We start from the raw sequence: 14584 nt of genomic DNA, 5'->3' as shown, positions 1-14584 counted from the left end.
CTCCCAAGGCTCAGATCATGTTTTTTCCTTCCATTAGGTGCTGCAGAGCTTCAAGATAATGGACTATAGCCTCCTGGTGTCAATCCATAACATAGATTATGCACAACGAGAGCCTTTAGGCAATGAAGCACAATATTCAACTGACACTCGCAGACCAGCCCCCCAAAAGGCTCTCTATTCCACAGCCATGGAATCTATCCAGGGCGAGGCTCGACGAGGTGGCACCATGGAGACTGAGGACCAGTGAGTGGACTCGGGCGCTGGGAAGGAGTGCATAGGCTCAGAGCACTTTTTCTTGAGGGAGGGACGCAGCTTCTGAGAAGGAGTAGCCTTTATTCAGTAGTTAAGTCAATAGATTTAATGCTTACAGAACTATAGGATGAGCTTTCCTAAGAATGTAAAAGGAAAGGAAGATGTCTTAAGTTTGGGATTTGTACATCTGGGAAGGAGAACTATTCAAAATTAAGAGACTTTTTTTTTTGGAATTTAAAAAATTTATTTTTATTTATTTATTTATTTTAAAACAAACATATAATTTCTTTTTTTTGTTATTTTATTTTTATTTTATTTATTTTTTATTTTTGGTTGCACCGAGTCTCAGTTGTGGCAGGCAGGTCCTGAGTTGCAGCTTGATGGCTCCTTAGTTGCGGTTCACTGGCTCCTTTAGTTGCAGCACGTGTGCTCCTTAGTTGCGGCTGGTGGGCTCCTTAGTTTTGGCATGCAAACTCTTAGTTGAGGCATGCATGTGGGATCTAGTTCCCTGACCAGGGATCGAACCCACGTCCTCTGCATTGGAAGGCAGATTCTTAACCACTGTGCCACCAGGGAAGTCCCAAGACTTTTTTTTTTAAATTTTTGGCTGCGTTTGGTCTTCGTTGCTGCGTGCAGGCTTTCTCTACTTGCGGCGAATGGGGGCTACTCTTCGTTGCGGTGCACAGGCTTCTCATTGCGGTGGCTTCTCTTGTTGCGGAGCACCGGCTCTAGGTGTGTGGGCTTCAGTAGTTGCAGCACGCAGGCTCAGTAGTTGCGGCATGTGGGCCCCTAGAATGCATGGGCCTCAGTAGTTGTGGCACGTGGGCTCAGTAGTTGTGGCTCATGGGCTCTAGAGTGTAAGCTCAGTAGTTGTGGCACATGGGCTTAGTTGCTCCGCAGCATGTGGGATCTTCCCAGACTAGGGATCGAACCCATGTTCCCTGCATTGGCAGGCAGTTTCTTAACTACTGTGCCACCAGGGAAGTCCAAGACTTTTTAAAAAATGTTCACTCAGAGTCTTAGATGCACGCCTGCAAATTATATTAGAACTTCATCAAAAACAATTTATTATAGACTTCTTTATGGAAGGCGTCTTTGTTACCATCATGGATCAAGGAAGTGTAGTTACTAAAGTATCAAATGTCTTTTAAGTGGTTTCATTTTAAAGTATTCTTTACCATGACTCTCCAGAAGAGTGTCTCAGTGGGCATAAATTAAAATATGAAAGTACTGGGGAGGAATTCCTGGGCGGTCCAGTGGTTAGGACTTCGTGCTTTCACTGCCGAGAGCCCCGGTTCGATCCCTGATCAGGGAACTAAGATCCCACAAGCCTTGCAGCGCAGCCAAAAAAAAAAAAAAAAAGAGTAGAGTACTAAGAAAGTTTAGAGTTAATTGGGAGAGTATTCCTAAAATTGCTGAGTAGGGGTGATTTTTAGATTCTCTTCCATGGATTTGGGGTGGGAGAGGCAGGCAGGTGAGATTTGGAGAGAAAGAGGTTACAATACATAAGCCAAAGTGGGTGGGGCTGGGCGAAGTCTCTTGCTCTTCCCCAGCTTATGGAAGATGGGACTTCTAACTATGCTTAGGTCTCAGTTACATGTCCTGATCTGATTTGAGGTTAGCAGAAGCCTCTGCCTGCTAGACAAAAGATTTTCTTACTCTTTCCTTCTTGTCTTCCCCAGTATGGGTGGCATCCCGGCCCGGAATAGTAAAGGGGAAAGGCTGCTGCTTTATATTGGGATCATTGACATTCTTCAATCTTACAGGTGAGGAGCATATAGATCCTAGGGGTAGAGTGGATGTGGATTTACTCACATAGCTGTTTTAGATGGGTGTCACCAAATTCTTCCTGAAGCAAGAAGAGTAAGTTGCAGTCTGGCTGCTTGCTTCATTGGGTTTCAGATGGTTTTTTATTTCCTGATTATGCCTGTCTGTTGGCTTCCTTATCCCACCATCTCCCCAAACATAGCATACACCTCTGTGGAAAGCTGAGTCAGTCCTTAGAAGCACCAGGGTAGAAACGCCATCTCTCTGGCTTTTTGTGGAAGACCTGTGAGATGAGTCATACTCCACATTAGGATACAGCTGGAAACACATCCCTCCTTTCCATGGAGGAAAAACAAGAGGATCACTGTGTTCTGTGAAAAGCATTAGCCTGTGGAATTCAGGCAGTGGTGTGGTAGTGAAGGAAGAGCTGGAAATGTTAGACCCAGTTTTGCTCCTGTAAGGTTTCAGGTACTAATGAGGACTGGACAGTACTTGACCCCCTTCCAGGTTTGCCCATCTGTCCCTCCAGCTCCCCTTTTACAATAAATATTCTTGTCCCTGACTTGCCGGGACATATTAACTACCCCTTTCTGAGGGGGGCAATAATCGACTTATCTAGAAACAGCTTCGATCTCCATGTGGAATAAGCACTACCTTGTCTGTTCTTTGGAAAGCCAGCATAATAGTGGGGGTGCTTTCCCGGTCTCTCTCTTTGCTACTGCGATTGCTCTTTTAACTCTGTAAAGTAGAAAACTATAAGGTCATTTGTTTAATGTTGAATGCATGATATACATTTTTCTTGTCAGGTTTGTTAAGAAGTTGGAGCACTCTTGGAAAGCTCTGGTACATGATGGGGTGAGTAGCAGTCAGCTAGAGGCTCTCCTCTTTCTGCCTCTCTCACTTCTGATTTGCCCCCTCAGTTTCCTCTTACCTTATTTCATTTGTGGGTTCTACCCTTCTGCTAGGCTCTCATCCTAGGGAAAAATGGCCCTTGGACCAGAGATCCTCTTGCTGGGCCTCCTCCTCTCTAACTCTGCAGCCATCTCTTTTGCTCTGCAGGACACCGTATCAGTGCATCGCCCAAGCTTCTACGCCGAACGGTTCCAGCGCTTCATGTGCACTACAGTGTTCAAGAAGATCCTCTGTAAGTGGCTTCTGCCAGATGACCCTCCAATGGCTCCCTTACTTCAAGAGATGGGGGGCAGGACACCTCTGTCAGGGAACTGCCAAAGCCAGAGGCTTCTCCTACTCTACCCACATCCCGTGAGAGCTGCTGCCCATCCTTATGTCGGTCACTTTGTCTGTCTCAGTTGTTTCCAAGTTGCTGCTTTCCCCCTGGCAATCCCTACATGTGTCATTGAGGGGAGGGGCATTTCTGAGAAATTGGTGGGGTTGTAAAAATGTTTAGTTGTGGGTATAGGACCCATGCCACAGGCTGAGATAGGCGAAGCTGGACTTTTATGGTCAGAGATAGGCAAGAATATTACCATATCCCCAAGGCCAGGAAGTTCTTAGATTAGGATCTTAAGGTTGGAGAAGCACTTACTCATTTCTGCTTAGCAGGTGTTCTTAGTCTCTTCCCTCAACTTTCTTGGTTGGGAAGTGCCAATGTTCTTCTTTCCAAACCTTTCACGCTGCTGCCACTGGCAGATTCCAGCTCCTCCTTCCCATCTCTGTCTCCTCATCATAGGCATCAGTTGTCCCTCGGTGAGGCAGAGCGGACTTAGGCATGCCAAACAGTCTTAAGAAACATGGAAAAATCCTTTCAAAGTCTTTTCAAAGTGATATATAAATAAGTGTAAAGTATCACCATCGTGCTGTGTGTGTAAGTGCTACAGGGATATAGAGTGAAAGGGTCATCTTTGTCTGGTTTAACTGAAGGATACTATTAAAGAACAAAGGAATTACAGAATAGGATACATGTCATCAGGCGGAAGCAAAGCCATTGAGGTTGCTTGTAGGAGGGGAGAGATATGTGTCTCCTTTCCTCTAGGTTCTCTGCTTCTTTTCCAAAGTGAAGTGGACTGAGATGCCCCCTCCTCTGAAGAGTAGTTCATAGAGCCCATCTTTGTTGACATTAACCCCTTTTCCTGCTTTGCAGAGGAACAACTTTGGGTTTGTGTTGGGGACGCTAGCAAGTTGTATCTATGTCTTGGTGACGGTTTCCGAGGTGGGTGCTAAGTAGGCTCTCTCTTTCCCTTTTGAAGTGAAGCCCTCTCCTTCCAAAAAGTTTCGGTCTGGCTCATCTTTCTCTCGGCGAGCAGGCCCCAGCGGCAACTCCTGCGTAACTTACCAGCCATCGGTCTCTGGGGAACACAAGGCACAAGTGACAACAAAGGCGGAAGTGGAGCCAGGTCAGCGCCAGGGTTGGGGTCCCCGTGTGATGGGGCACTCCCTCCCTTCCTTCTGAGTCCTTGTCTGCTTAGGACCTCTACTCCCCGTTCCTGTCCATGAAAATCCAAGTTGCTACATATTTTTTCCTATATTTTCCCCACCCCCTTTTCTCTTCTTTTTTATTTATTGATTTTCTTCCCCTTTCTTTTTTCCAGGCGTCCACTTCGGTCGTCCTGATGTTTTACCTCAGACTCCACCTTTAGAGAAAATCAGTGAGGTCTCGACTATTCCTGACCCCTATTTCTCACCTGTAGTTGGAGAGACTTTGCAAATGCTAACTACAAGGTTGGTTCCTTGGCCCCTTTCTCCATGTAATCTTCTCATCTCTCTCTTCAGGTCCTTGAGAACCTCCATAATTCTGTTTTTTCCAGAGACTATTGTTTGTCTTTTGCTCTTCACTAGATTTTTGCATGTTCATCTTCCTAAGAGCTCATCTTTAGTGATTTGGAAAAGTGTATCAACATCTCTGCATTTTTAGGGGGTGGTGGGAAGTCTTTATGTACAGACTTTTCTGGTATTCAATCAAAATACCCCAACTAATGCTTCATCTCCCGGTGAGTTAAGTGAGAATTCTTAGCTTAGGATTTAAGGCTGGAAAGATTCCCAGGCACTGAAGACAGTGAACAGTTAACCTTTCAAAAGGATCCAGTGTAAAGATTGTGATTTAATTTTTTGTTTTTGGTGTGTTAATCATCTCATTACATCATAATATATTACCCCAGAACTTAGTGACTTAAAATAACAAACATATATCATAGTTTCTGTGAGTTAGAAATCTGGGTGCAGCTTAACTGGGTCCTCTGGCTCAAGGTCTTTCATGATAGTGAAGCTCTTTGTCCAGGGCTAGGCTCATCTGAAGGCTCAACTGAGAGGCTTCACTTCTAAGCTCATTTATGTGGTTTTTGACAGGATTCAGTTTCTGGTGGGTTGCTGGACTGAGGGTTTTGTTTCTTGCTGGCTGTTTTCTGCGGGCCTCCCTCAGTTCTTTGCCACATGAGCCCCTCCATAGGACAACTAAGAACATGGCAGCTCGCTTCCCTTAGCATGAGCAAGTGACAGTGCATGCACCTAAGCAGAAGCCACAGTCTTTCATAACCAAGTCTCCTATTCTGCATTCTAGTCACTTAATCTAGCCCACACTTGAGGAATGAATTACCTAAGAGTGTATCAGGAAGCAGCGATCACTGTGGACTGTGAAACTAAAGAGACAGGCTATCTTCTCCCCACACACCCAGCATACAATGATGAGACAAACAATAGATAATCTCTTCACACATTCCTGTATAAAAAAGGGAGAACGGGAGGCACAGAGGAGTCTGATCCATAGCTAGTCTAAACCCCAGCAAATGTTGGAGTTTCTTTTATCAGGTCTCAAAGCATGAGAATAATTCGTGGCTCTTGGCTCTACCTTTGGGACTCTTGGTTTTGCCTTTTGAGTCTTCCTTTTTCATGAAAACTACAATGTGTTTGCAGCTGAGTAATTTTCTCAGCCTGCTTCTTGCCAGAATTTTGGGGATCCAGTGGTCTCTTTTCATTGTGTACTATTTCTGTCCCTTTCAGTCCAAGCAGGACAGTGTTTCTGCTGCTATAATACCCTCAAAGATTTTGTGGGCCTCCTATGAATCTCATTGGGATTCACGCTATTAGACAGAAGCCACAAATACCTTCTTGATAAGCTCTATGCTTCTTAGAGATCCTGTTAAGTTGAGAGGATCTGAGAGACATACCCTTAATCTTTTGAATCACCTTTTGTATGACTGAATAGTACTTTGAGTTCTTAACAGATGTTTTACAGTCATACCCTTGGCTTCATCTGTAGACCACATTTTCCTGGCAGTGCCTTAGATTTTATCCATTTCTTAATTTTAGCATTATTTGCTATCTGGAGAGGCTCAGAATTTTCAAAACCATCAAGTCTTGGCTTCCTTTTGTTTAATAGTCCTCCCCTGAACTTACTTTTCTTCTCTCATATTTTAACTATAAGCGTTAAGAAGAAACCAGGTGGCACCTTCAGCACTTGGTTTAGAAATCTCCTTAGCCAGATCACCCAGTTCATGAGGCACGTATTCTACTTTTCACATAACTGTAGGTGACATTGTTGCTAAACTTTGTTTCACTACATTGCAAAGATCCCCTTTCCTTCAATTTTTAATAAGATTTTTTTCACTTTAAGCCCTTACTGGCAATCCCCTTAAAGTCCAGAATTCTACAGTATATTCAGGGCACTTTTAAACTTTCACTAAAACTGTCCTCAAACCCAGTTCCCTCTTCCAGAGCCACTTCCACATTTTAGATTTTTATTACAGCAGTACTTCACTTCCAGGTACAAAAATATCTATTGTGTAACAAATTACCCCAAATTTTAGCAGCTAAAAACAACAAACATTATTATCTCAGATATAATGTAGCTTAAGAATCTGGGTGTAGCTTAGCTGGGTGCCTTTGGCTTAAAGTCTCTCAGGAGGTTACAGTGAAGCTAGTAGCCAGCAGCGTGGTCTCATCTGAAGGCTCGCCCAGGGGAGGATCAGCTTCCAAGCTTATCTATGTGGTTGTTGGCAGGATTCAGTTTCTTGTAGGCTATTGGGATAAGGGCTCAGTTCTTTGTTGGCTGTTGGCCAGTTCCCTCAGTTCCTTGTCACATGGTCCTTTCCATAAGGCAGCTCACTGCATGGCAGCTAGCTTCCTCAGAGCAAACAAGTGAGAGAGCAGGTACCCAAGAGGAAGCTATAGTCTTTTTGTAGCCTAATCTCAGAATTGACTTTACATCTCCTGTGGTGCATTCTGTTCACTAGAAGAAAGTCACTAAGTTCAGCCCACACTCAAGAGGAGAAAATTACACAATGGCATGACTATCAGATGGCAGTGTTCATTGGGTGCCTACCACACCTGGGGATTGAAGAAGGTAGAGGAGGGTGTTAGGAAATATTTTATAGAAGTCAAGACAAAAAAGTAAATAGTTAATTAAAACAATGTGCTTCCAAATCTGGTAGCTTCTTAGCCCCTTCTTTTTGAATCCTAAATTGATTCCCAATGAAATGGAGAAGTAGTATGAGATTTGACCTGAGAGTCCCTTTTCTCATTTATTTACTAATTCTTCTTTCTGCCTCCATTTTTTCCCCCCTCCTGTTAGCTCAACCCTCTTGGAAAAGCATGAAGTTCCAGAGTCAGAGTTCATCCATGTAAGTGTCTGGGATGTGGGGGAGGTGGATGCTTTGGAAGGGTATCACTGATGGAGTGGAGCAGCAACATAATTGGCAGGGTTAGGGGGACTGGGCGCCCCCCTAAATCTTACTTAAAAAAATTTTTTTTCTGATACCTTTGTACTTGGAAGCTGAGACTGAACTAGAAGGAAACTTGAATTCCTTTCCTGCCTCATCTCATACTGCACATCCTTAACTTTAAACCCTTTCCCTTTTCCAGTGAACAAAAATCCTCAGAAGACCTGGAGCAAGATTCTACCATCTCTGTGATCCCAAGATGTCAGCCCTTGACCCAGCAATGCTGAGTTTTCTTTTACTTGGTCATCAAAAAAAGTGTAATGGAGGCTAAGGGAGCTCTCCGTCTCCTCCCTGAAGAAGAACCTCTTCTACTTCGCCTTCCTCATGAATGGGCATTAGTGCCTCGGACAGTTGAGGACAGCGGCATCCTCTCTACTCCTGAGCTGGGTGGCACAGGTTTTCTACTAGCCAGCCTTCCTTCCACAACTGAATTGTTTTCAAACCCCCATTCTTCCTGTTGGAAGTGGGGTTGTTGGACTTGGTGGTTTTCTTCCCCCTCATCTACCTTTCACCAGGAGCTGGACTCTTAATTTCCTCAGGACAGACTGGCTGGTACATTATCCCAACCTTAGCTCTTTTTCTGTGGAAGAAGACCCCTGTACTCTTTTTTTTTTTTTTTTTTTTTTTTTGCGGTATGCAGGCCTCTCACTGCTATGGCCTCTCCTGTTTCAGAGCACAGGCTCCAGACGTGCAGGCTCAGCGGCCATGGCTCACGGGCCCAGCCGCTCCGTGGCATGCGGGATCCTCCCAGAGCAGGGCACAAACCTGTGTCCCCCGCATCAGCAGGCGGACTCCCAACCACTGCGCCACCAGGGAAGCCCGTCCACCCTGTAATCTTTGTAAAGGTGTTTTGGGGGGTAAGGGTGTTTAACCACCTCCCAGCCGCCTTCTTTTGGTTCCTTAAAAAAGGAAAAGAAAAATAGCACACAATTTCAAGCCAGACAGTTTCAGATCAGAACTCTGTAAGTATTGGTGAGATGCATATTCATAGGGTTCCCTCAGAAGAGCCCTGGTGTTTGAGAAACAGAAGCTGCTCTGCCAGGAGCAGCTCCTCTTTAACTCCTCCTCTCTTAATGAATTTCTGAAAGCTGAAGGAATGGAGAGAGTGGGACATGGGGTAATCTTTACCCCTTTTGTTAAACAGTGGGGCAGTCATAGGGGTAAAAGGTCAGAACCCTTCCTAGGCAGGACCCTACTCACGGCCAGGCCATAATGATTATTACTGTTTTGCAATTTGAAATGTATTCTGCTTGTTTTTCTAAATATGAAGACTTATCAAATGAATTTTAGATTCTTCTCCAAAGGAGATTTCTTCCTTGCTCTTACCACCTTTTCCAACAGCGTTCTGCTGTTCATGGAGCTGAGATGGAGAAGGGGACACCTGTGTCTGTTTAACAGGTAGTCCATAACTGTGAGGCTAGAGAATATTCTCTTAAACTCATGGAGAGCCAGCAGATTCTTGCCTTAGTGAGGTCATTGCTGTGCCACATGCCCTGCCACCTCTCTTCATGCAGAGAACGTGGAAACGGGCTGTGTAATCCCTCTCCTCCCCATGTTCTCCATCTGATCCTCCTCCCCCCTGTCAGGGGAAGAAGGGGGCCTGGCATCTCAGGCAGATTGTTGAATCCCCATCCTGTCCCCTCTCCATCCCACCCTGCCTTGATAGTAGGTTAGCTCATACCCCGAGTAACTGTCTATATTAGACACCCCCAGCCAGTTTCTGGCTGCCTGTCTTTGCTGCCATGTTCTTTTTTACAAGAAGAAAAGAAACAATTCTTGCTATTTTTTTTTCATAATTTACTATTTATGATGTATTTAAGTGTTTTATTCAGGACAGAGTTCTGTAGGGGGTGGGAGGGAATATTTGAGGGAGGCTGGGTCTTAGGGAAGGGAATGGGGAATCAACATTTTTATGAAGTGTCACTATTTGCCTCTACTTTGTATTGTTCAGAAATGGCAAATACAATATAAAAGTGATAAATACCTGGTTTTAATGTATTAAACTTTCATCAGTTATTTAGACTTCTTGCTTCTTCCTGGTTCTTTTTCATATACCATCTGCTCCACCCTCCTACCTCAGGCTCAGTTTTGTTCATGTTACCCTGAACAAATGCATCCTTTCCAGTTTTCCTCACTCCAATTTCAGTCTAACTCAGGCTGAGAGAAATGGCTTCATTCATTACCTTCTGGTCACCTCCTCCCTCTTAACAACTTACACTTGACAAGGAAAAGCTGTGAATGAATAGGAAGGGAATTAATGTGGGTCTGTTGCCTAGGGATTTGGGGACCCATAGCTCAAAATTCTACTCAGGTTTAGGAGGAAAGGAGAGGGACAGTGGGAAAAGCAAGCTTGAGGTTGGTTGGCCCTAGGATTCTCTGCCTTTCCTTCCCTTGACCTGGCCCCAGGGTGTCTGTCACTCCTAGAAAAGCATAGAGACTGCTTTCCTCAGCTATGTGTTTTTCTCTTCTGTGAGGTTGAGCTTAGGCTATTTTACTGGAATGGGAAACTAGACAAAAAGGGATGTTCTAAGGCGGTGGGGGAGATTTGGAGAGAAACAAACTAAAAAATGTTCCTTTCCACACCACTATTCCCTACCTTGTTAAGGTCATTCTACAAATATTTATGCAGCAGCTAATGAGCAAGAGCCATGAATGCACTGGGCAGTTGAAGGTCAAAAGAAGTAATTGACCTTCAAGGGTTTATAGTGTCCAGGAGGAGCACACACATACGTGCACACAAAAACAACATGTTAGATGTGATACAGTTAAGGATTTCAGTTCTCTGAAAGAGTGATACAGCATATAAAGGTCAAAGAAGATGAGAGGTTATTGTGGGCCTGAAGTGTTGGGGAAAGTTTCACTTGAGCACAAGGGCCTAGAGGTATGAGAATGATCTGTTCTAGAGAACAAGGAAGAGATCATGGTGAAAGCAATGGTGGAGGGAGACCTGAGTGAGAATATTGGAATAAGTATAGGTGGAGGCAACACTGGAAACCTGACTGATAAAAGCTGAGGGATTTTTATTTTAAACTAGGCAATGGGGAAGGATAGAACGTTTTTGTCCGTAAGTGGGACATGATCAAAACAAAATTCCGAAACTAATCTGTTGACAAAGTTCTATCACAGTGGATAGAAAAAGCAGACAGTTTAGATTGTAATAATTTAGGTGTGAGGTGATGTGCGTCTAGGATGATGGTGGTATCAACTGGAGAGGAAGGGAGAGAATTGTGATGGTAATAAAAAGGAAAACAACTTTATGATAGAACAAGTAATTGGAATAAAGGAGGAATTGGGTATTCTCAAAGTTTTGAATTTGAGTTTAAGCCACAGGCTCAGCCCTCCTTTAGGCTGGGTAAGGAGAAGACTTCTTCCCAAAAAGGAATTGAATCTGAACATGTGGTAGGGAAAAAATGATCTTTCTGCTACCCTTACCTCATCACTCTTTTTAAAAACAAAAAAAGCAAACATCTTTATTGGAGTATAATTGCTTTACAATGGTGTGTTAGTTTCTGCTTTATAACAGAGTGAATCAGTTATACATATACATATATCCCCATATCTCTTTCTTCTTGCATCTCCCTCCCTCCCACCCTCCCTATCCCACCCCTCTAGGTAGTCACAAAGCACCGAGCTGATCTCCCTGTGCTATGCGGCTGCTTCCCACTAGCTATCGATTTTACATTTGGTAGTGTGTGTATGTCCATGCCACTCTCTCACTTTGTCCCAGCTTACCCTGCCCCCTCCCACTGTCCTCAGGTCCATTCTCTAGTACGTCTGCGTCTTTATTCCTGTCCTGCCCCTAGGTTCTTCATAACCATTTTTTTTTTTTAGATTCCATATATATGTGTTAGCATAAGGTATTTGTTTTTCTCTTTCTGACTTACTTCACTCTGTATGACAGACTCTAGGTCCATCCATCTCACTACAAATAAATCAATTTTGTTTCTTTTTATGGCTGAGTAATATTCCATTGTATATGTGCCACATCTTTATCCATTCATCTGTTGATGGACACTTAGGTTGCTTCCATGTCCTGGCTATTGTAAATAGAGCCGCAGTGAACATTGTGGTACATGACTCTTTTTGAATTATGGCTTTCTCAGTAGTGGGATTGCTGGGTCGTATGGTAGTTCTATTTTTAGATTTTTAAGGAACCTCCATACTGTTCTTCATAGTGGCTGTATCAATTTACATTCCCACCAACTGTGCAAGAGAGTTTCCTTTTCTCCACACCCTCTCCAGCATTTATTGTTTCTAGATTTTTTAATGATGGCCATTCTGACTGGTGTGAGGTGATACCTCATTGTAGTTTTGATTTGCATTTCTCTAATGATTAGTGATGTTGAGCATCCTTTCATGTGTTTGTTGGTAATATAGATATCTTCTTTGGAGAAATGTCTATTTAGGTCTTCTGCCCATTTTTGGATTGGGTTGTTTGTTTTTTTTATATTGAGCTGCATGAGCTGTTCGTAAATTTTGGAGATTAATCCTTTGTCAGTTGCTTCATTTGCAAATATTTTCTCCCATTCTGAGGGTTGTCTTTTCGTCTTGTTTATGTTTTCCTTTGCTGTGCAAAAACTGACCCTGAATAGCCAAAGCAATCTTGAGAAAGAAAAACAGAGCTGGAGGAATCAGGCTCCCTGACTTCAGACTATACTACAAAGCTACAGTAATTAAGACAGTATGGTACTGGCACAAAAACAGAAATATAGATCAATGGAACAGGATAGAAAGCCCAGAGATAAACCCACGCACATATGGTCACCTTGTTTTTGATAAAGGAGGCAAGAATATACAATGGAGCAAAGACAGCCTCTTTAATCGGTGGTGCTGGGAAAACTGGACAGCTACATGTAAAAGAATGAAATTAGAACACTCCCTAACACCATACACAAAAGTAAACTCAAAATGGATTAAAGACCTAAATGTAAGGCCAGACACTATAAAACTCTTAGAGGAAAACATAGGCAGAACACTATGACATAAATCACAGCAAGATCCTTTTGACCCACCACCTAGAGAAATGGAAATAAAAACAAAAATAAACCAATGGGACCTAATAAAAGCTTTTGCATACCTCGTCACCCTTCAACATACTCAGGCAGCTGCTGAGTGGGTGCACTAGATGGTCAGAGGGTCCCTCTAGTGGTGGGTAGCAGCTACCACTTATTCTGCAGCTGTACCCTGCCATCTGTATTCAGATGCAAGTAGGGCCTGTTGCAAAAATGAGGGAAATCAAAACCATAGGATTATAAAGCTGGAAATCCTGGTCTAATGTTTTACTCTTAAGCATGTCAATCTCAGCTATTCTGAAAGTTATTTACCGCAGTTGGAGTCTCATTCACTCTTTAAACAAAGATTAGCCAGTTAAAATAGATTTCAGATTATCCTCTTCATTCTTGGGAATTCCCTGGTGGTCCAGGTTTAAGACTCTGCGCTTCCACTGCAGGGGGCCCGGGTTTGATCCCTTGTTGGGGAACTAAGATATCGCAAGCTGCATGGCACAGCCAAAAAAAATAAAGGGGCGTCTTGTTTTTAAAGGAAAAAAAAAAGCTGTTCATTCTTTAGTTTTTCAAAGACACAAAAACAGTTCAATATCATCTCCTGTAAAATTACTTCTTAAAAGTTCATTAAAGAGCATGAGTTATTTCTAATTTCTCCTCTTTTTTTTTTTTTTTTTGCGGTACGCGGGCCTCTCACTGTTGTGGCCTCTCCCGTTGCGGAGCACAGGCTCCGGACGCGCAGGCTCAGCGGCCATGGCTCACGGGCCCAGCTGCTCCGCGGCATGTGGGATCTTCCCGGACCGGGGCACGAACCCGTGTCCCCTGCATCGGCAGGCGGACTCTCAACCACTGCGCCACCAGGGAAGCCCTCTCCTCTTTTTTTTACAAAAAATTTTATTATGGAAATTTCCAAACCAAAAGTAGAGTATAGGAAACTGACATGTATGCATCACCCAGCTTCAATAATTGTCAACACAAATAAGGCCAATCTGTTTTATGTATACTTTCTACCCCACCCCTCCTTTCTCTCTGCACCTCCAAAGGATTAAGTTAAATCGGAGACATCATATCCGTTCATGCATAAATACCTCAATATATATAACTCAAGAGATAAGGGCTCTTTTTAAACATAACAACATTATCATGCCTTTAAAAATTGATAATTCCTTAATAATACCCAGGCAGTGGTCAATGTTAGCCAATTGTCTTACAAATGAATTTTTTTTGGCTGCGCTGTGAGGCTTGTGGGATCTTATTTCCCTGACCAGGGATCGAACCCGTGCCCTCGGCAGTGAAAGTGCAGAGTCCTAACCACTGGACCACCAGGGAAGTCCCGAAGTGAATTTTTACAGATAGTTTTTTTTTACCCCAATCTCTCTTGTACTCACTCCAAGTTTTTACCCTGACCACCCAACTGAAACATCTTTTATTAAGGTCGCTGATGACCTCAGTGTTGCTAAATATATCAGTCCTCATCTTACTTGACATGTCAGCAGCATCTGACAGTTTATTGCTCTTTGAAATACTTTTCTTCATTTAGCTTCTGGGATACTATGTGTTTTCTCCCGGTTGTCCTTACCAAGGTGCTACACTGCTCCATCTCCATCCTCTTTTCTGGTTCCTCCTTTCCTCTCTAACCTCTAAATGTTGAAATGTCCAGGGTTCAATCATAGGCCCCCTTCTTTTAGTCTACATTCACTCCCTAGGTAATGTTTTAAAGTTTTAAAGGCCCTGTATAATTTGTCAAACACCCCTGTCACCTCATGATTAGCTAAAAACTTCCAAATTTCTATCTCCAGCCCAGATCGTTTTTCTGAACTGCAAACTCATATATCTACCCACTTACTTGACATCTCCATTTAGGTGTCTAACAGGCATCTTAAATCTAAC

The 14584-nt window shown here is 43.4% G+C and overlaps 1 protein-coding gene across 3 annotated transcripts in view; it reads left to right on the top strand.

Moving 5' to 3' along the window:
- PIP5K1A (phosphatidylinositol-4-phosphate 5-kinase type 1 alpha) overlaps positions 1-9713 on the top strand; it is a 45613-nt gene extending 35900 nt beyond the window's left edge. The window contains exons 8-15 of one of the 3 annotated variants that reach the window (XM_004285193.4): positions 38-243; positions 1935-2018; positions 2826-2874; positions 3079-3163; positions 4227-4373; positions 4569-4698; positions 7544-7592; positions 7834-9713. In XM_004285193.4, the coding sequence (XP_004285241.1) occupies positions 38-243; positions 1935-2018; positions 2826-2874; positions 3079-3163; positions 4227-4373; positions 4569-4698; positions 7544-7592; positions 7834-7836 (753 nt within the window). In that variant the 3' untranslated portion in view covers positions 7837-9713. The remainder of the gene's footprint in view (positions 1-37; positions 244-1934; positions 2019-2825; positions 2875-3078; positions 3164-4226; positions 4374-4568; positions 4699-7543; positions 7593-7833) is intronic. The other 2 variants (XM_004285194.3, XM_033415594.2) reach the window with 2 other exon arrangements.
- Positions 9714-14584: the final 4871 nt, after the last annotated feature.

This window comes from Orcinus orca, chromosome 1, assembly GCF_937001465.1.
Source record: "Orcinus orca chromosome 1, mOrcOrc1.1, whole genome shotgun sequence".
In the NCBI taxonomy this organism is placed as follows: Eukaryota; Metazoa; Chordata; class Mammalia; order Artiodactyla; family Delphinidae; genus Orcinus; species Orcinus orca.
The sequence above is the reverse complement of the archived record's forward strand: the minus strand, read 5'-3'. Positions and strand labels throughout refer to the sequence as shown.